Below are 21,417 nucleotides of genomic sequence, written 5' to 3'. Positions count from 1 at the left end.
TCAGCAGTATCTCTTACAATAGTCTATATAAAAAGCATATCTTGTCATGTTGCAAACAGTCAGGTTTAGTGTGATTAAACTTGTTTGTCATTTACGGTAGCCGACTGGTAAGCAAGGAATCTTTCTAACTGTACATATCTCACAAGGGCTCGATTCAATCCATGTCACGGAAGATGGCACAATTAAAATGTAAAGGTACCGTCATTTCCGATTGAGCCGACATATGCAGCATTTACTGTGAATGCAATTGACTGCGCTAACGTTGCCTTTTCAATTTCAATCACGCTATACTGCAGAATTTCCGTGATACGGATTGAGTCGAGCCCTAAGAAAGGCAATAAGGACCTGACCGGTTTAGGTAAGAAGTTTTACACTCATTTCTGCTGTCAAAGCACATTCAAGTCAAATTAAGAACACAAACATCTGCTGTAGCTCTTTATTATATTAATTATCAGACAAATGTCAACATTTCTAGAAGACGGTACTGCAAGTGCTTCAGTGGATTGAATATTGGTTTGGAAATTTGAACCATTCTAAATACATCATGGATATCTAATGGTTTCTTGCTTGTTTTTGATTTGCAAAGCACAACCGACAAGACAAAAATAGCTCCGTCATTTATTTTCTATGCAGTCATTTGAAGGCGGATAGGCCTAATCAAAGTTGCCTAGCAGCCAGTGACTGCCAGACTTAAAAATAACTCATACGCTAATGATTCGGGTCTGCAACCTGACCGTAGCCGTTTCATCCCAAAACAAGGCAGTGCATTCATAGCAGGCACACAACTCCTCTTAAATTCCCTTCTGTTTGCAATCCACCTCCGATGACATTTAAAACTTGTCCTGTCCTTATTGTATATTTTTTTCAGTTCACTTGTCTTTTTTCTTTTAAATCGTGGAAGGTCACCTGCTCTAGTAGGTGGCTGATGTTGATGGACGAGGAGTTTATCACAAAGTGGACCAATCAATATGTCCAGCAGGTTTGGTAGTGTGTAGTCAGAGTATATTCATATGTGCTGAGATGGGACAACAACTTCCCTAAGATGACTGTGTTTTTCATCTCTTCTCCTTTCTGCTCTCTCTCACCATGCCCTCCAGGGGAGAGGACTGGTGGACTCATTGGCAGTCCTCGTTGGTGTAGTCACCAGCCTCCCAGCGCAGTGCCCGCTTGTTTTTGTGCCTGGTGATGCGGGTGGCCTCCAAGACCTGAAATGGAAGAAATAGCAGAAATGTCATATTGGATCTGTGCTAAAGGTCCTTCTCTGAGACAAATGACCAATGATTAAACGCACATCAACAGAGAGGAGCAACCACTTACCTCATTATTCACATCATCAATGCACTGAATTCCTGCATACTGCAGGAAACACAAAATACATTTTCCAAATTAGCAACCAGCTATCATTGTTGTATATAAAACCTATGAGTTGAGAAATCTCACAAGATGTACTCGGTTTCTCCATCACTATCTGTATGCTTTTTTTTGTGGGCGTATTGCATTGCTGTATTTTTTTCTAAACTGTGTGCCTAAATGTTTTTGTCTTATGTGTGTCTATAATGAATGTTCAATGTGTCTAAAGATAGCAACAACCCCCCCCCCCCCCTTGTCCAACTACAGTCTTTTCTCACTTACAGCGTTCTCTTCCAGCTTCAGTTTGACTCTCCTCTCCTCAAAATCCTCTAGCAGTGTCTCGGTCAGGCCCTTTTGCGTGGGTGTCCCAGGGGAGCCACCTGTCTCTGCCCATGGGCTGGCAGGCAACATGGGGAAAACCCTGCTAACCACGGGGGAGGTGGGCCTTGGACAGCCCCATGGCTGGGCGGTCACTATGGAAAAGGAGGGAAGTCGGGGAGTGGGACGAATGGAAGGGGAAAAGGGAGCTGCGCTGTCAGTTTTATCTGGAGGGGAGGGGATAATGAAAGAAACAGAGTTAACACGTTTGTAATTATGTTATTAATGATAGAGTACATTTGAAATGTAAATTGAATGCAACATGAAACTCAGGGGCGCAACTTTGGTCCCCAGAGAAAGTTGCTCCCCTGATGAAACTACATAATGATAATTGTATTTTTACCATTGTACACCTGTCTGACTCCCTATGAAAATAGACACTGGTAGGCTAAACATTTTAGATTATCTTGCCATAATGTGAGTGACTGTACAGTGATCTTAACCACTAAATGTCAGTGCATTAACTCTAAAGAAAAGCACCAAAATCCCAACTGGAGAAACTATTCAACAACCTCACGGCGATCTGTTTTGCTCCGTGTTAATGGTTAATCATGGCTGGTAACACAGCTTTGGTTCCTCTCCCCATATATGACCAAAGTTCAGGTTCTAATTAAGCTTGTCATTTCCTCCAGTCTAAGAAAGCCATCAGTAAACAAGACTTTGTAATGCAACATCCACTCTGCATGCATCAACGTCACTTAAATCAAGCCAAAAACATGTGTAAGATATTGCCATCATGAATTATTCCTGTGTTACATTGTCTTGTAACTTTATGTAATTGTATAGATTTGTCTATGGATTAATGTACCATCCTACCTAGCATTGATACTGGAGTGATAAAGGAATAGGGCCGTCTGGTCAAACTTGTCTGCTCTACAAGAAGTGAAGGGCTCTCATGGAAGACAGAGTCTTCCTGTTCCACAATGACCCTTTGCAGGCTTTGCGATTGATATGTGTCTTTAGCGTCTCGTCCTACACAGTCCAGGTTTCCTTCCATAGAGGCGGACAGGCCACAGGATTCCCGGAGTTCCCGGTGCTCCTGCTCGCGTTTTAGATCCTGCTCAATCTCCTTCTGGATAACATCTGGAGTGTTTGCTCTTTGAGGTCGCAGGCCACCAGAATTCAGGTGCGCCCTCCAGGTTTGAAAAAGCTTATCATTCGGCTCAGACCCCTGAACTGCAGAAGCAGTGGGTGTAGGGGAGGACGGAGAGTACGAAAAGGAGGCTTCTTTAGCTGAGGAGCTTTTGGCTGGAACTGGCTCCTTTCTTCGCACTAACCACGATGGGTCATTTACTATTTCGCTAGTACTTGTCGTCTTCACCACTATTGTGACTTTAGAGCTTGCCGCCTTTGTGGTCTCATGGCCTTTCAATGTAACACTCTCCTCTGGGAGGCTACTTGGCAGTACTCCGGTGAGGTCTTGGGAATCTGAACCCCAGCCTTTGCTGGTGGTATTGATGCTTGGAGTGGTGTTCATGCGGCTGATGTACAACTCCGTCTCTTCTGAGTGCCGGTGAGGGAAGCAAGTGGAAGGGAAGCCTTCCCTATCTGAGCTGCTACTCCTCACAATGACCCCGGGTGAAGACCAAGCCCTTTTCCTCTTCTCTTTGGCTCCAGGTTGGTCTGGCAGCTCAAAGATCTTCTTCCTATCCTCCAGTTCCTGCGGAGTTCCCCTGTCGTACAGACTTGGGACTCTCCCCTGGTGCATCAGGTCCACTTCCCTCTGGCTGTCCTTTTCGATCTCGCGCTGGATGAAGAAGCTCACCCGATTCTTCTCTTTGGCCTTGACAGGTGTCAGTGGTGGTGCAGGCTGGGAGAGCAGAGACTTGGTCTTGATCTCCACCATCTCCTGGACATCGGTGTGCTTAATGCCCCGCAATTTCCGAAGGCTCTCCTCTCTCTCCTGAGTGATACGAATCTCCCTCTCAATGGGCGTCTCTCTGTGACCATTTACCGATTGGGTGGCCTTGCTTTCTGGTTGAGAGTTGTCATTGGATATGCTTACATGACTTATGTAGCCAATACTGGGGTCCCCCCATAGATCCTCCTGTCCAGAGTCAAGGTCATAAAGCAGACTACCCTGGCTCTTGGTTACCTTCTCCTCTGTGCGGTACACTGTCACTTTTCCGCCAGTGACTTCCCCTTCATCCTGCTGTTTCACTGGGGTCGGACTTTGGTTCAACCGTACTGTAGAGTGGTCTTTTTTCGCACTCTTTGGGGATAGCAAACTGTCTTCTGACTGCCACCGTCTTCCTTGTGGTTTTAGAGAGCTGGGACTCTTCAGAAAGGGGTTGAGCCTGGACTGTTCCATCTTTAGGAACTGCTCTCGCGCTGCGCTGAAGTTGATCTGCTCATTGTCAATGGTACCAGCCTCGGCTGCTGGTGTGGGCTCAGATTTACTACTGGTTGGACCATAGCACAAGCTGAACCCTTCCAGAAGCTTGTTGGGTGACAAGCTCAGCGCACTCCACTGCTCCCTGTAGGTGGCAGTTTTTGGGGGGGCATGACCATGCATGATCTCCTTCCTAAGTTTCTTCTCCTCTTCCTCTGCCTTCAATTGGGCACCATTGTCTGTGTCCACCTGGTAGCGGGAGTCCTTGTCCTCCTTGAACAGACTCCCTGGCTTCTTCCCACCAACATACGTCTGCAGTTTGAAGCTGCGCTCCTCTTTCAGGGTGGCTTGCCTTTCCGGGGACACCATCCAGGCTTCATTCAGCTCTGCCTCGGGGCTTGCAGGATTGTCCACGAATGAGTAGAAGCCGCAGTAGGAGCCCGTGCTGCTGGGACTCCTAGGGCTGCTGGAGCTGCTGGCTTGCCAGTCTTCGCTGGTGATGCCGCAGTTTTCCTCCGACACCGCCACCTGCCTGGCCTGCACCACCACGTCCCGGGACGACACCTCTTTTTGCTGGGAAGATACGACGACCGTAGACCGGGTGTGGTTTACTGAGATGCTGTCGAAACTGAAAGCAGAAGAGTTTCCATTCCTGTTGTAGGTCCAGCTCCGGTCCAGGCTGAAGGGCTCGTCCGTGGTGGGGCTGAGCATGGTGCGAAGATCTGTTGCCTGCTCCAATTTGGGTGACATGGGCTGCAGCAGCCACTTTCTGGGTATGCTGTCCGTGGTTCCTTGGGTTGTGGTGTCTTCCTGTGTAGACAGTGAGATTTCTGAGGCAGTAAGCAGGAGAGCGTGGCACCCTATCAGGTCTCCCTCTTTCTGGGTCAACACATCCTGGTAATCATCAGATGCAGCAACTGAGAGTCTCTGAAACCAATAGAAGAAATAAGGAAATGGATCAAAACAGTTGAATAGTCAACAAGAAACTGTATCCTGTCAGTATCAACCAATTAAACAGGGCTACCTCTGTCCTGATAGTTCTAACAATTAAACATAAAGACATCTTAAAGATTTTTTTTTGAATAGCTACGTTTTTGCATACAGCGACAATGGCTGTCATTCCCACTTCCCAGATATCTACAGAATACAGATTGTGACACCAAAATGAAATGACTTGCATAGCATTTTTCAGGGTTTTATAGTTCACAGGAATCTGTTTAAAGGGGCAATAAAAACTTGTGTAAGAGAGGATGGCGTGAGATTTGCTGTGGAATGCCACTATCATTGTCAACATTTATAGCTTAAATGCAATGCCTACTACCTCATGAGAGTGAGACACCACCTTTACAGTAAACCTAGCTGATAAGGAGAGAGGTCATGAAATGAGAACTCCTTATTATGTTCAAACTGGTACAATTTAGAGCAATCCAATGTGTGAGATGGTCTCAAATATACAGATTTTTGTGTTTGTCAAGAAGGTAAGAAATATTAAGTTGGTAACAAAAATCTGACCTGACTGCAGTCTTAAGTGAATTTAAATTGATCAATGAAACCAGAGTCAGGTAATGAATCTGTATTAACCTCAGGGGTTTTCAGCGTGAATCGAGAAGTCAATGTTGAAATTTCCCATGCATTTTACAGCACACCTGCAAAACATGTGACATCATCCAATACCAATTTTTTTCCTAGCATGGCAACCCTCAAAGAATGCATGGGAATTTCATATGAGGTTCAATCATCTCAGTCAAACCTCTTATCTATTTTTGTGAACTTTGGAGTTTCTGTATGGAAGATTAGCAGATCTATTGCTGTGATGTGAAGATCTATAAAACCATTCTGCTACAGTCTTTGCCTAAACTTAATCAGATATTTATACTTTTGATGTTAGTCGAAATTTTATATTACTTTTTACTTGGTTTCAGGAAACCACAGTCAGGTCATATATGCACTCAATGGTGAATGCAACACAAATGCAAATTATGATTAAACTTAAACTAAAAAAGGCTGTCTCAAAAAGCAATTTTTAATTTCTTCAAGCAATGGTTTAATCTGAATTTGCAGCCATCTATATGGTGTACCTAGAGTGTTAGGCTCCAATTCTCTTTCAAATTGCCTAGTTAGTCAGAGGATATGAAGACGCCTGATGAGGGAATGAGAGCGGGATGTGTTCACCCCTTTCTCACACAACTCATCTGGAGGTGGGAGTACTGGTACAAGAGCAGGATATTAGAGACTCTCGGGGAATGAAAACGGATACCTTCTTCCTTTAACAGCTGTAGAAAAATACTCACTACACTGGATGCTGGATGCAATGGTCGGTTGAATTGTCAATTTAATGTCACACACTTTTGGCACTATGGCATAGCATACCATGCTGACTGATATTCAAGCATGTTGGCTAATGAGTAAAATCTATAACCCCTGGAAACTTCCACTCCGTTCAAAATTCTGTCATTAATAGACATAGACAGAAATATCCTGCATTTCACTATTCTCATCAGGGGCAGACTGGTCATCTGGCATTATTTTATTTATTAAAAAAATATATATTTCACCTTTATTTAACCAGGGAGGCCAGTTGAGAACAAGTTCTCATTTACAACTGCAACCTGGCCAAGATAAAGCAAAGCAGTGCGACAAAAACAACAGAGTTACACATGGGGTAAACAAACGTACAGTCAATAACACAATAGACAAATCTGCAGGTAAGGCAATAAATAGGCCAATAGTGGCAAAGTAATTGCAATTTACACTGGAGTGATATGTGCAGATGAGGATGTGCAAGTAGAAATACTGGTGTGCAAAAGAGCAGAAAAACAAATATGGGGATGAGGTAGGTAGTTGGTTGGATGGGCTATTTACAGATGGGCTGTGATCAGTAAGCTGCTCTGACAGCTGACACTTAAAGTTAGTGAGGGAGATATACGTTTCCAACTTCAGTGATTTTTGCAATTCGTTTCAGTCATAGTCAGCAGAGAACTAGAAGGAAAGGCGGTCCAAGGAGGTGTTGGCATTGGGGATGACCAGTGAAATATACCTGCTGGAGCGTGTGTTACGGTTGGGTGTTGCTAAGGTGACCAGTGAGCTGAGAAGGTGGAGCTTTACCTAGCAAAGACTTATGTGAAAATTATTATGACTTATGTGAAAATGCCCGATAGGCCACTAAGTTACAATTGGACCAGCCCATCTGTCTTGTTTTTTTTCTTTGCAAAATGATAATTATCTGGCTAATAATAAATTGGCCTTTCAGGAGTAAACCAAGTCCAAACCTTCACTGAGATTCCAAGACTTTTGGCTCAATCCAGAATACGTTCTTCAGCAAATATACGGCCATTTTGAATTTTAAAATAACTTTATGGGTACATCAGACCGTCTAAAAAGTACAGAGATACGTTTGTGAGAGATGGTAACTGCTAAGATAACGCACTGACAAGCAGTTTCATATTTAGGTTATGTACTGTCCCAAGAGTTCTAAGGCAGCCTAAAGTGTGTGTGTGTGTGTGTGTGTGCCTGTGTGTAACAGTGGACTGTGTACCCCTGATAAGCTCTTTTTAGTGATACTTCCTGGAATCGGCTCCTCTGTCCTTTGCTCATTGGTTGAGAGAGGAGAGGAGCGATCTGTGGGGGACGAGATACACAAGTCTCCTTGCCCCCCCACTAATGTATTACCTCACATGGGTACGTCTGTGTGTATGTTTTACTATACTGTACTTGTGAGTACCAGAAGTCATCACAAGAATAGTAAACCAACAAAAATTCTGAGAAGTGAGGACATTTTGCCGGTCGTCATTTGTAAAAAAGCTATTTTAGAGTTAGAATTAGGTTTAGGGGTTAGGGTTAGGCGTTAAGGTTAGGGTTAGGAGTTAAGGTTAGGTTTGGGGTTAAGGTTATGGTTTAGGGCTAGGGGTTAGGGAAAATAGGTTTTTGAATGGGAATCAATTGTTGGTCCCCAAAAAGTTCTCAGAAGTACAGTTAGACATACAGTGCCTTCAGAATGTATTCACACCTCTTGACTTTTTCCACATTTTGTCATGTTACAGCCTGAATATGAAATGGATTAAATTTATATTTTTTTTGTCAATGGCCTACACACCATACCACATAATGTCAAAGTGGAATTATGTTTTTTGAAATTTTTACAAATTAATAAAAATGAAAAGCTGAAATGTCTTGAGTCAGTAAGAATTGAACCGCTTTGTTACGACAAGCCTAAATAAGTTCAGGTCATATAATAAGTTGCATGGACTATTAATTACACTTTGGATGGGGTATAAATACACCAACACACTACAAACATACAGACGTCCTTCCTAATTCAGTTGCTGGAGATTTCACCATGAGGCCAATGGTCACTTTAAAACAGTTACTGCTACTCTGTTTATTATCCATGCATTGTCACTTTACCTCTACCTACATGTTCATATTACCTCAATTACCTCGACTAACCTGTGCCCCCGCACATTGACTCTGTACCGGTACCCCTTATATATAGCCTCGCTACTGTTATTTTATTGTTGCTCATTAATTATTTGTTATTTATCAATTTTTTTTTATTTTATTTACTTTTTACTTCAGTTTAAAAAAGTAAATACTTAACATATTTTTCTTATAACTGCATTGTTGGTTAAGGGGTTATAAGTAAGCAATTCACTGTAAGATCCACTACAATTTGATTTAATCTGCAAATAAGGAAACCTGCACAAAATAAAAATATTCCAAAACATGCATCCTGTTTGCAACAAGGCACTAAAGTAATACTGCAAAAAAATTGCAAAGCAATTAATTTTTTGTCCTGAATACAAAGTGTTATGTTTGGGGCAAATCTAATACAACACACTACTGAGTACCACTCTCCATATTTTCAAGCATAGTGGTGACTGCATCATGTTATGGGCAATGTTCCTTAAATTTTTGGGGGTCACTGAGCAAATTTCTGGTCTGCTAAGCGCAAATTTGAACATTGTGACAATTCTGTGCAACTTCCGGCACGTGTACCCACTTTAAGTTACAGTTTTAACAGTGGCCAAGTAGGCTGCTGTGGCTATTTGGTCCTTATGTAGGCCTACAAGAGTGGCATACCATAAAAGACAATGGAGAAAAATGCATCCCATATATTTTAACATAGAAATAGCTGTTCTGTCAGCAGCAGCAAATGTATGGTGTTCAATGTAGGCCTACATTCCATAAGACTTTTGAAAAAAACTTTCAGGGCTTGACATTAACCTGTTTATCCACTTGTCCTTCTGACAAGGAGGTGACAACATTTTTTATGTTGTTTGATGTAAGAAGCCACTTTAAAAAAAAATGTAATGTATTATTATTCCCATACCATTATTCGAGAGAAACAGACTAATTATGTTACCCTCTGCCTATTGGCTACTTAGTTTATTCAATACATCTCAAAATACAACACTTTAAGACGTAAAAAAGCCCTTTACCTGACTTGCTTTTCAAAGATGGCTAGAAATGCAGACATTTTGTGCCCTTGTAGAAAGCAACCACCCTCATTGTTGACTAGAAATGAGCTAAAACGGGGCTAATAACTCACTAACTAGCAAAGAATATGATCAAAGGTGGCTACATGCAGCTCTAGTTTTGACACCAAAACAAGTACATCTACATGCGACCACTCATGCTATTAACACAGAACATTTCAAAGTGAATGGAACAGATCTATATATGGCCATGGCTATTTGCATATAGGTCTACTGCAGCTCTGATTGGTTATTTTGCACCGGTCTGTGTAGAGTATGGGTTGAGTCATTCCTGTCAATGCAAATAGAATCCTACTCTCTTGCACAATTAATTTTGCATACTAAGTCTCTTACATAGTTAATTTTGTTTCGGTATGTTACATTGGCTAATATTGCGTTGATTTGAGCACAGTAGAGCGAAACATTGATAGTGTTAATTAAAGGGGAAAACTCTAGAAAGTTGAGTGAAGTTCAATCTCTTGCTTCTCTGAGCGGGCTGATATTTCTTCTGCACAACAGTCTGAAGGGAGCTGCCGGCCAGTGCATGTGCGCAGCTTAGAGTGAACGTTGGTTATGGGTATTCTTGTAATCGTTAAGGACTGAGGAGTTTTTGGGGATAAAAAATAAACAGAATGGAGCTAAGCACAGGCAAAACCCTACATGAAGACCTGGTTCAGTCTGCTTTCCACCAGACACTGGGAGATTAATTCACCTTTCAGCAGGACAATAACCTAAAACACAAGGCCAAATATACACTGGAGTTGCTACCAAAATGACACCTGAGTGGTCTAGTTACAGTTTAGTCTTAAATTGGCTTGAAAATCTATGGCAAGACTTGCAAGTTGTTGTTTTGCATTAACCAATCTGACAGAGCTTGAAGAATGTTTAATAGAATAATGTGCAAATATTGTACAATCCAGGTGTGCAAAACTCTTAGAGACTTACACAGAAAGACTCACCGCTGTAATCGCTGCCAAAGGTGATTCTAATGTATTGATTCAGGGGTGTGAATACTTATGTATATTAGATATTTCTGTATTTCATTTTCAATAAATTGTTTACATGTTTTCACTTTGTCATTATGGGGTATTGTTTGTAGATAGGTGAGAATCTATTTAATACATTTTGAATTCAGACTGTAACACAACAAAATGTGGAATAATTCAAGGGGTATGAATACTTTCTGAAGGCATTGTAGCTGTGTGTGTGTGTGTGTGTGTGTGTGTGTGTGTGTGTGTGTGTGTGTGTGTGTGTGTGTGTGTGTGTGTGTGTGTGTGTGTGTGTGTGTGTGTGTGTGTGTGTGTGTGTGTGTGTGTGTGTGTGTGTGTGTGTGTGTGCGCGCACAAACTTACATTAGTCCCTGTCAACAAATTACCCTATTGTGACATGGATTAGCTAAGGCCAAAGTCAAGTTGTAAAGACTCAAGATAATACAAGTAGAAAATAGGGCAATGAAGATTTCGCCACAGATTCATCCCTATTATAACCTTTAGACTTATTCAATTCTAATACATTTACTCATTGACTGTCTAAAAGAAATACAGAAATACATGTTGTCCTACCCTGCAGCTTACCAGTGGTGTGTATTCATGGATGCCAAGGGAAGTCAGGCTTCCCCAAAAAACAGAAAGAAAAAAAATGTATATGTGTTTTATAATTTTCCTTCAATTCGCAAGAGGCTGAATGTATCTCACAGGAGAAAGAATCCGAGCGAGCAAAACAGCGCCCCTCTGTATCTCTACGTGTTGGCCATCTATCTGATGCTGTCTGGTCCAAAAGAGTATGACAGGCAAGGGAAGCCCGCAAGCATCTGGTCTCCCTTAAACAAAAAAAGTATAAAAAATGTGCCTACCAGCGTTGAGCTAAACTGAGCAAGCTCAACTGTGAATGGTCCTGGCTCACCAAAAAAAAAAAAAAAATGTCAAGGGAACGCAGTGATGGAAAAAGTACTCAATTGTCATACTTGAATAAAAAAAAGATACCTCAATAGGAAATGACTAAAGTAAAAGTGAAAGTCACCCAGTAAAATGTTATTTGAGTAAAAGTCTAAATGTATTTGGTTTTAAATATACTTAAGTATCAAAAGTAAATGTAATTTCTAAATATACTTAAGTATCAAAAGTAAAAGTGTAAATCATTTCGCATACCATATATTAAGCAAACCAGACGGCACGATTTTCTTGTTTTTTAAATGTACGGATAGTCAGGGGCACACTCCAACATTCAGACATAATTACGAACTAAGCGTTTGTGTTTAGTGAATCCGCCAGATCAGGTAGTACTGTAGGGATGAACAGGGATGTTCTCTTGATAAGTGCGTGAAACGAAACTGGGAAACTGTATGGAGTAAAAAGTACATTATTCTCTTTAGAAATGTAGTGAAGTAAAAGTAAAAGTTGAAAGTACTTTTACTTTACACCACTGAAGGGAAGCCAGCTTGGATTTGGCATCACTCCTATCAAATTCCATTGAGAGCATACATCATTGACAGAAAAACTTGAATTGTTGTATCTCGTTGTGTTGTTGTCCTCTGCTGGCTAGCTAGCCAGTTAGCTAAAATAGGCCCTTTCCTAAATTAGCCATGGATGGAGATACGGATTTGCACTTGTGCTTTTACTTAATTCTCTGATCCAACCATTAATTCATACATTGTTGTGCACCTGGCCTGAGAGGATGGAAGTTAAATATGTAGCTAGATGTAGAAGGCTAATGTTAACTAGCTAACTTTGCCAATGAATAGAAGTTAGGCTAGCGAGCAAGCATTTTAGCCAGGTAGCCTAGGACAGCAAAAAATAAAAGCGCTTACTGTATGACAGAGTGATAGACCGCTTCGTCAACAAGCACACAGAAATCAGAACCATGGACAGCCACATCATATTAGCTTACATTGATTGGACTACATTTTTTGGGGTATCTTTTAGTTGTCACTGTATTAGACTAAGCAGAGGTGATTTGATAATGTTAAAATGTTGAAGTTGAAATGGTGCTGGAATAATGGAGGCAGCTCCTGTTTTCTTTGCGACTTACGGTAACTCTCTGTGGTTCTAAATCAATAGTTGTTTAGTGGTCCGAAAATGTCGGAAACATTAACTTGCTTGACCATGCTGTAGGTCATGTCTGTTACTGTACATACAATATGCTTTCTGGACTTCACTGGACAGAGGGTACTGTCCGGTTTTGTGATAAAACGAAGGTGTGGTTGAATTTATTCTGCCACTGTGTCTTCTTGTTGTCTCGGCCTTTAGGCCTATATATCACGGTCAGAAGGCATATGAATTAACAGGTTATAGAGCAAACAACACAATTATCACAACACATAGGTCATTTTACCCACTCACTGCTACTGCAGCTTATGTCTATTGACCATGCAGATGTCAAACCAGTTAATATGTCTTGGAAGGACATCCATGCTAACTTCTCATTAAAGCTCTAGTATTCAAAAAACATTTTGGAAAGGAACAATGTACTGGAGTGCTCCTATCAATATAGGTTGTGTCGCTACAGAGACAGGGGCATACAAGGTGCCACCACAATAAAAGTGTATAGAAAAATACAAATATAGGATCTTAATTTGAGCCAGTTTGCTACAGCAGGAAAATAAACCTGCAACAACAGGAAATGTGAATAATCATGTGGATTATAATTAATGGACATTTTTGGTAGGGGTTGATACATTTTTCATAAGGAAAAATCAAGTCTGAAAACTTCAGAAGCCTTTTAAAACCTCAGATATACTAAGTTTAAAATGTCCTGTATTGAAGGCAAGTTCTCCTGCAACAGGGTGATCAAATTAACATCCTACATCTGTAATGTAAGTAGCGATAATGCTGTTGAAATACATAGAATTTGACCTGAAAACTGTACAGTACATAATTTTAGAAAAATAAGTAATGAATCCTACCTTAAGCGGTATACAGCGAACAAGACAAACAGTTTTTCTTCTCTGTCTGATGTCTCGTCTCCCACTTTCTATCTCTCTCTCTCTCTCTCTCTCTCTCTCTCTCTCTCTCTCTCTCTCTCTCTCTCTATATATATATATATATATATATATATATTACGGTCTCTTGAGCACCTTACAGCACAGGCAAAGTTCAGCCAATGTCATGTAAACTACTGGAGTCCCACCCTCTCACAGAACAGGGAAAAGTACATGAGACTGACAGACCGCTACATCAACAACTGGAGGTAGGAGAGAAACCTTTAAACCTCTCCAAGGCCAATCATAAATCAAGATAACCGAGATCCCTCTTAGTATAAACAATTGGGCCATAAAGAACATAGACTATTTCAAAGTGTACTAAAACAAAGTAACGTAGGGGCTCCATTCAATCTCTATCGCTGAAGCGTTACAGATAGCGCGTTAGATATGTAAAGGTCATTTCCTATTGATCAGGCATCTGGGGCATTTACCATAACTGCAGTCTCCGCTAACGCATAAGGATGGAATAGAGCCCCTAGAGTGGTTTAAGAGAAGCAACTATAACCTCCTGTAGTCTCCGTAACTCCTGGAGAGCTGCTGGGTGTGCAGGCTTTTGTTCCATCCCAGCACCAACACATCTGAATAAATGACCTGTGGTTCAAACTAAAGACCATGATTAGTTGATCATTTGAAATAGGTGAATTAGTGCTGGACTGAAACAAAAGCCTGCTCACCCAGCAACTCTCAAGGACTGGAGTTGGAGAACCCTGACCAGAGGGAATGAGTAAGGTCATTTCCTGTTGAGTGCTTTCAAGTGCTTTCAACAGAAGCTTCTCCTTCCCTTCATGACCACTGGCATGACTTGATATGCGGTGTTATGAAACGTATCCATTCCCTTTAACTATCACCAGTCTCACAAGGTAGCAAGAACAGAAAAGAACACAGTTTACAAATACTGAGGCATCATCATTATCAGTCTTGCCTGTGAACTGTTACAGAGGCATCTTCCTTTTGGGGTTGAAGTTCACCTAAGAGGATGTCCCAGCCTTAGCTACAGTCCAGTGAAGAGCTTGAGTCATAGTGGCCTACGTGTTCTAAATGTTCATTACTTTTTTCAATCATTACCTAGGTTAAGGTGGAGCACCTCTCGCACCAGTCTGCTTCGTTTATGTTTTACAAGACATTTTAGCAATCAAGATGAAACTCTTGTCAAGAGACACTAACACTTCGACAAGGGCTGGACATGACATCAGGCAGGGCCAGGTCTGCAGTAGTTCAGAAAGCTTAAGGGAAAGAAACTTGTGATTGACTTGTAAGACAAAAAAAGTACACCTTTTCAAATGTACCTTTCTATACCTCCATTCCACTTCTGATTGCTCTAGTTTTTTCGCCAGTTAAAGAAAATGTATTTAATGGTTTATGTGATTAAACCCAGCTAGTACAATAGATACTGATCAACTGTTTCTTATAACCACCTTCATTCAGCCATTGATCTGAACAACTAGAGAGGTGAGAGACATCCGCTAAATAATTCATTCACCTGACCAGTTCAGATAAATCAGTAATAAATCAGTGTTTATTGAGGAAATTAAACTACTTAAAAGTTTTAAGACACAGCCAAAATAAGATAACATTTTTGGGCCCAAGCCAAAGTAGGTAGTAGAGGACTTTCCATTTAGAATCAGATTCAGAGCAGTCTGGAGAAATGGGGATGTTCACACAGAATAGGTTTACTGCTCTCTAGTGGCTAGCATGTGCATGTACACTAATCATTACAGTATTTCAATCAACTTTATCACTCTGAATGAAGACCTTTAATATTGATCTCATTTTAGCTTACTAATGAAAATACATGTTTATATCCCTATGGCTGGACTTCTAGGAATCAAATGAGTGACAAATGTAACATGTGACAGATATTAAAGTGGGCACTATTGAGATGTATTTGTCCAAAATTGCTTTTAAATCAATGATGATCGGCGTAGTTTTTGCACAAGAGCATGGAAAACATGAGAAGAATCTAGGCTGTAATGGCGGTGGTACAAATCTCAGACAATGAAGATCCAAAACTGTTGATTGTTGGTAAATGAGGCAACATCTAGAATGATGTCAAGGCAAAACAAAATTGGTAGCCTACAATCAGGATTTTTTTTTGTTTCAACCACAACGGTCATTTTGTCTTTTGTGTTTGTGGTAAGGGTTGTCTTACCTTGGTCTCATGCTCCATGCTGTTACACAGCACCTGCCAAGGAGGGGTGTACTTGAACATCCTGCAGAGTGTATGTTACAGCGTGTTGATAAATGTGTTCGGCAGCTCTCTATGTAACAGGATCCAAGGCTAGGTGCAGGGGGCAATCAAGTTCAACTCAGGCCCTCTGAGAAGAGAGAGAGAGGAGACAGAACATTACATTTGAGGAGATTGAGGGCCTTCTTTTTTTGTTTTTACTATAAAACATTCTTGATTAAACAAACATTTTGGTGAAACTGATGGTTACCTATTTGGTATTTTATTATTTCTTCATTTGGCAATTAAAAATGGACACGCTTGAAATCAAATGTATTTATAAAGCCCTTCTTACATCAGCATATTGAAAGGTTTCAATATCTTTGTTCACTTGGTATGTTTCTTCACCCAAACCTGTATTGCAGGCTAATATTTTTCAGCCACGATTACTGCAAACATTCACTGAACACACCTCACAACACTTATAGGGAAGGACATTTACCAAGCATATGACTGATGATTGGCTGAGAGAAATTGATGATAAAAAGATTGTGGGGGCTGTTTTGTCATACTTCAGCGCAGCTTTTGACATTATCGATCATAGTCTTCTGCTGAAATAACGTATGTGTTTTTGCTTTACGGCCCCTGCTATATTGTTGTCACGCTCATCGTAAGAATGAGGAGACCAAGGTGCAGCGTGCGTAGAGTTCCACATGTTTAATAAAGGAAACTCACCAAAACAATACAGAACAAATGAAACGTGAAGTCATGGCGTTCATAACCTGCACCTACACATAAACAAGATCCCACAACTCAAGGAGGGAAAAAGGGCTGCCTAAGTATGGTTCCCAATCAGAGACAACGATGGACAGCTGCCTCTGATTGAAAACCACACTCAGCCAAAACAAAGAAATAGAAAAACTAGATTGCCCACCCCACATCACACCCTGACCTAACCAAACTAGAGGAAAATAAACGTCTCTAAGGTCAGGGCGTGACAGTACCCCCCTCCCCTCCCAAAGGTGCGGACTCCCGGCCGCAAACCTGAACCTATAGGGGAGGGTCCGGGTGGGCATCTATTCTTGGCGGTGGCTCTGGTTCGGGGCGTAGCCCCCACTCCGCCCGCTGATCCCCAACTCCGCCCGCTGATCCCCAACCTAATATCACACAGTCAAACTCTGTCATTTAGTAAGTTCACCATTCTACCATTCTCACTGTTAAACATCGCACAGTGTTCAACACAACGACTCTAAACTGCCGACCGCTGCTGAAGACTCTGGACTGCAGGCCGCCGCTGAAGACTCTGGGCTGCAGGCCGTCTCAGGAGGTTCCGGACTGTAGTCTGTCTCAGGAGGTTCCGGACTGTAGGCTGTCTCATGAGGTTCCGGACTGGGGACCGTCGCTACAGGCTCCATGCCATGGATCATCACTACAGGCTCCGCGCCATGGGTTATCACTGGAGGCTTTGTGCCATGGATCATCCCTACAGGCTCCGGGCCATGGATTATCACTGGAGGCTTCGTGCCATGGATCATCCCTAAAGGCTCCGGGCCATGGATCATCACTGGAGGCTTCGTGCCATGGATCATCACTGGAGGCTTCGGACCATGGATCATCACTGGAGGCTTCTTACGTGGAGCCGGAACAGGTCTCACTGGACTGGGGAGACGCACTAGAGACTGGGTGCGCAGAGCAGGCACAGGGTATACTGGGCTGTGGAGGCGCACTGGAGGTCTGGAGCTTAGGGCTGGCACAACCCATCCTGGCTGTACGCTTACTTTAGCCCGACAAGGGCGGAGCGCTGGCACAGGACGAACTTGGCTGTGCAGGCGCACTGGCGACATAGTGCGTAGAACTGGCGCAGGATATCCTGGGCCCTGGAGGTGCACTGGAGGTCTGGAGCGTATGGCTGGCACAACCTGTCCTGGCTGGACACTTACTTTAGCCCGGGAAGTGCGGGGCGCGGGCACAGGACGAACTGAGCTGTGCAGGCGCACTGGCGACACCGTGCAAATCACCGCATAACACGGTGCCTGACCAGTCCTACTTTCCCCACGCTAAGCACGGGGAGTTGGCTCAGGTCTGAACCCTGGATTAGCCAATCTCCCCGTGGGCCCCCCCCTCTCATCGCTGTTCCTCCCTCGCTGCTTCCACCTGTTCCCATGGGAGGCGATCCCTTCCTGGATCTCCTCCCACGTCCAGGATCCTTTGCCATCCAGGATTTCCTCCCATGTCCACCTCGTCTTCCCCGTAGGCGCACGCTGCTTGGTCTTCTTGTGGTGGGATCTTCTGTCACGCTCGTCGTAACAATGAGGAGGCCAAGGCGCAGCATGCGTAGAGTTCCACATATTTAATAAAGGAAACTCACCAAAACAATACAGAACAAACGAAACGTGAAGTCATGGAGTGCATAACCTACACATAAACAAGATCCCACAACTCAAGGAGGGAAAAAGGGCTGCCTAAGTATGGTTCCCAATCAGAGACAACGATGGACAGCTGCCTCTGATTGGAAACCACACTCAGCCAAAACAAAGAAATAGAAAAACTAGATTGTCCACCCCACATCACACCCTGACCTAACCAAACTAGAGGAAAATAAACGTCTCTAAGGTCAGGGCGTGACAATTGTGGATAAAGAGTTATTTGTTTAACAAAATACAGAGGGTGTTCTTAAATGGAAGAGTCCAACATAATCCAGGTAGAATAAGGAATACCCCAGGGCAGCTGTTTAGGCCCCTTACTTTTTTCAATCTTTACTAATGACATGCCACAGGCTTTGAGTAAAGCCAGTGTGTCTATGTATGTGGATGACTCAACACAATACATGTCAGCTACTACAGCAACTGAAATGACTGCAACACTTAACAAAGAGCTGCAGTTAGTGTCAGAAGGGGTGGCAAAGAATAGGTTTGTTCTTAATATTTCCAAAACTAAGAGCATTGTATTTGGGAAAAATCATTCACTAAACCCTAAACCTCAACTACATCTCGTAATGAATAATGTGGAAATTGAGCAAGTTGAGGTGACTTAACTGCTTGGAGTAACCCTGGATTGTAAACTGTCAACAGTAGCTAAGATGGGGGAGAAGTCTGTCCATAATAAGCACTGCTCTGCCTTCTTAACAACATTATCAACAAGGCAGGTCCTACAGGCCCTAGCTTTGTTTCACCTGGACTACTGTCCGGTCGTGTGCTCAGGTGCCACAAAGAGGGACTTAGGAAAATTACAATTGGCTCAGAACAGGACAGCACGGCTGGCCCTTAAAAGTACACGGGGAGCTAATATGAATGATATGCATGTCAATATCTCATGGCTCAAAGTGGAAGAGAGATTGACTTCATCACTACTTGTTTTTGTCAAAAGTGTTGACAAGCTGAATGTACCGAGCTGTCTGCTTGAACTACTGGCACACAGCTCAGACACCCATGCATACCCCACAAGACATGCCACCAGAGGTCTCTTCACAATCAGAACAGACTATGGGAGGCGCCCAGTACTACATAGAGCTATGACTACATGGAACTTTATTTCACATCAGGTAACTGATGCAAGCAGTAGAATCAGATTTAAAAAACAGGTAAAAATACACCTTATGGAACAGCAGGGACAGTGAAGAGACACACAAAGGTACAGACACACTCATACGCACACAAGCGCAAGCACACACACTCTACATACACGTACATTGTAATATTGTTGTATGGTGGTATTGTACATTTTATATTGTAGATATGTAGTGGTGTAATAATTTTATATGATATACTGTTTTATCTTTTGTTTTATAATGATGTAAGTGCCTTAATGTGTTTGGACCCCAGGAAGAGTAGCTGCTGCTTTGGTAGCAGCCAATGGGGATCCCTAATTAATACAAATACAAAAAGTCCCCAATTTTCTAAATGAAAATTCAATAAAGAATTCTACATAGATGTAGAATAATTCTCTCCTTACATTATATGATTGTAAGGAGAATAGTTCCATTCCATACCTCAGTAATCCCCCCCATTCTGTAACTCACCTCCTGGTTCTAGACCTCCCCTCCTAGACCTCTGGGTTCTCCAACAGGTGTTCTTCATTCCACCCCCGGCTCCTCTCAGGCAGATAATCTAGTACCGTCTGGATCTGTGTCTCCCTCGGAGCCTCCAGTGTGTCAAGCCTAAGAGCTGGATCTTCCGGGCTCCACTGGTGTTTTGGTCCTGGGTTTGGCCCTGAACAAACCCCTCCCTGTAACCCCCCTCACCCCCTAAGGTCCTCCCACCCACACAGTATCTGTCACTCGCCCCCCTCCATCAACCCCCCTCAACCCCTGTCCATCAAAGCTGCTAGTGCAGAAGAATTGACCAGTTGTGGTGGGGGAGGGGTGGCGTGACTGCTCCATTCTTTTTTCCAGCAGCTGCCATGTGTGTTGCTGATAATTGCGTTGGAATGCTGCTGACCATCAAAAAGCGCCAAACAAAAGAGGAGCATTCCGCGCACACACACACACACCACACACACACACACACACACACACACACACACACACACACACACACACACACACACACACACACACACACACACACACACACACAATCCTACTTCTGCCAACAGTGACTGTGTAGCCAGGTTACTGTGTCAATGACAATGGCTGTAACAATGTTGCAGCAGGTCCTAGATTAGCAGTGTAAAACATTTCATTTTGGTGGATAGGTGGACAGGACCTTTGTTCATAGGAAAGAACTGTGAGGTTTTCACAATGCAGGCCTTCGAGAGCCTTACAACTTTAGACTAAGAACTGAGGCTAAAGACACACACATGAACAAACACACACTCACACCAGCACCCACCTTCATCTGTATTGACTAAGGAGACAACACATTTCAAGATGGAGGGAGAAAACGCAGAAACAAAACAGAGACCGAGAGAGACCATTGAAGCACGTCACATTTTTATTTGTCGTTTCCTCTATAGCACGTTGCAGTTTGTGAGAAAGCAGATCTTCGCAACTACAAAGCATAAGAAGAGCAGCAGTGTGTTGACAGCCACTCTATTACCTGGGCCCTTCACTGACTGACTGCCATGAACACAGAGATCTAGGAGTCTACACAAGAGGACGAGAGAGCGACAGACATTTATATGTTGCTATTTATATATACATTTACAAAAAAGATGCCTGACCAGGGGCCAGGCTACAAGGCATTGGGGGTGTGTAGAGAGAGAGAAGTCGGAAATGGAATGTAAATATTGATAAGAACCAACAGGGGGCGCTGTTGCAGAGCAAGAGTCATGAGGTAACCATGGCGCTGGCAGTGCAGACAGTGGGAGGGGCTGGGGTTGCCAGGGGCGACAAGCCTCACTTCTGCTACACCAAGCTCAGCAAGAGGGAGGGACCGAGGAAGGAGAAGTATTGGGTATTCAAAATGAGCTTGAGTCACCCTTCACCACAGATCTAGGATCTGGGGGATTACCTATCCCCCAATCCTAACCTTAGCCATTAGGGATAAATCAAATCTGACCCTGCATCAGTGATTAAGAGTAAATTCCACCCACTGCTCAGTAGGTTAGGATGGATCAGCACTTTAGTGGAGATGTCCATGCAATCATTACCCTTCATAAGAACATAATTGGCATTCATTATCCTTCATTGACATTGACGTTCGTTAACCTTGAAGCTCAAAGTTGTTGAAGGCAGCAAAATGAACGGTGTGAATAGAACAGACAAAATTAACACTGTGTCATGTTGCTTTCCAAGTCACTC

The 21,417-nt window shown here is 42.8% G+C and overlaps 1 protein-coding gene across 1 annotated transcript; it reads right to left on the bottom strand.

The window, feature by feature from the left end:
- Nucleotides 1-422: 422 nt before the first annotated feature.
- Nucleotides 423-19,836, bottom strand: LOC106573926 (uncharacterized). The gene is made up of 6 exons (XM_014149388.3): nt 19,696-19,836; nt 15,663-15,828; nt 2,545-4,987; nt 1,633-1,895; nt 1,318-1,356; nt 423-1,205 (listed from the first exon to the last, which is right to left on the bottom strand). Exons 2-6 carry the CDS (start codon nt 15,720-15,722, stop codon nt 1,116-1,118), a joined length of 2,895 nt encoding a protein of 964 aa, XP_014004863.1. The 5' UTR covers nt 15,723-15,828; nt 19,696-19,836; the 3' UTR covers nt 423-1,115.
- Nucleotides 19,837-21,417: the final 1,581 nt, after the last annotated feature.

Source organism: Salmo salar, chromosome 16, assembly GCF_965601325.2.
Source record: "Salmo salar chromosome 16, fSalSal1, whole genome shotgun sequence".
Classification (NCBI taxonomy): Eukaryota; Metazoa; Chordata; class Actinopteri; order Salmoniformes; family Salmonidae; genus Salmo; species Salmo salar.
Note: the sequence above shows the minus strand (reverse complement) of the source record. Positions and strands in the feature narration are given on the sequence as shown.

What these genes read in the sequence shown, in the direction of transcription:
- LOC106573926 (XM_014149388.3), bottom strand. Translation starts at nt 15,722, where the DNA reads ATGTTCAAGTACACCCCTCCTTGGCAGGTGCTGTGTAACAGCATGGAG. An exon ending in TGAAGCTGGAAGAGAACGCT is followed by an intron (nt 1,357 to 1,632) that starts GTAAGTGAGAAA and finishes TGTTTCCTGCAG; the next exon opens with TATGCAGGAATTCAGTGCAT. An exon ending in TTGATGATGTGAATAATGAG is followed by an intron (nt 1,206 to 1,317) that starts GTAAGTGGTTGC and finishes CTTCCATTTCAG; the next exon opens with GTCTTGGAGGCCACCCGCAT.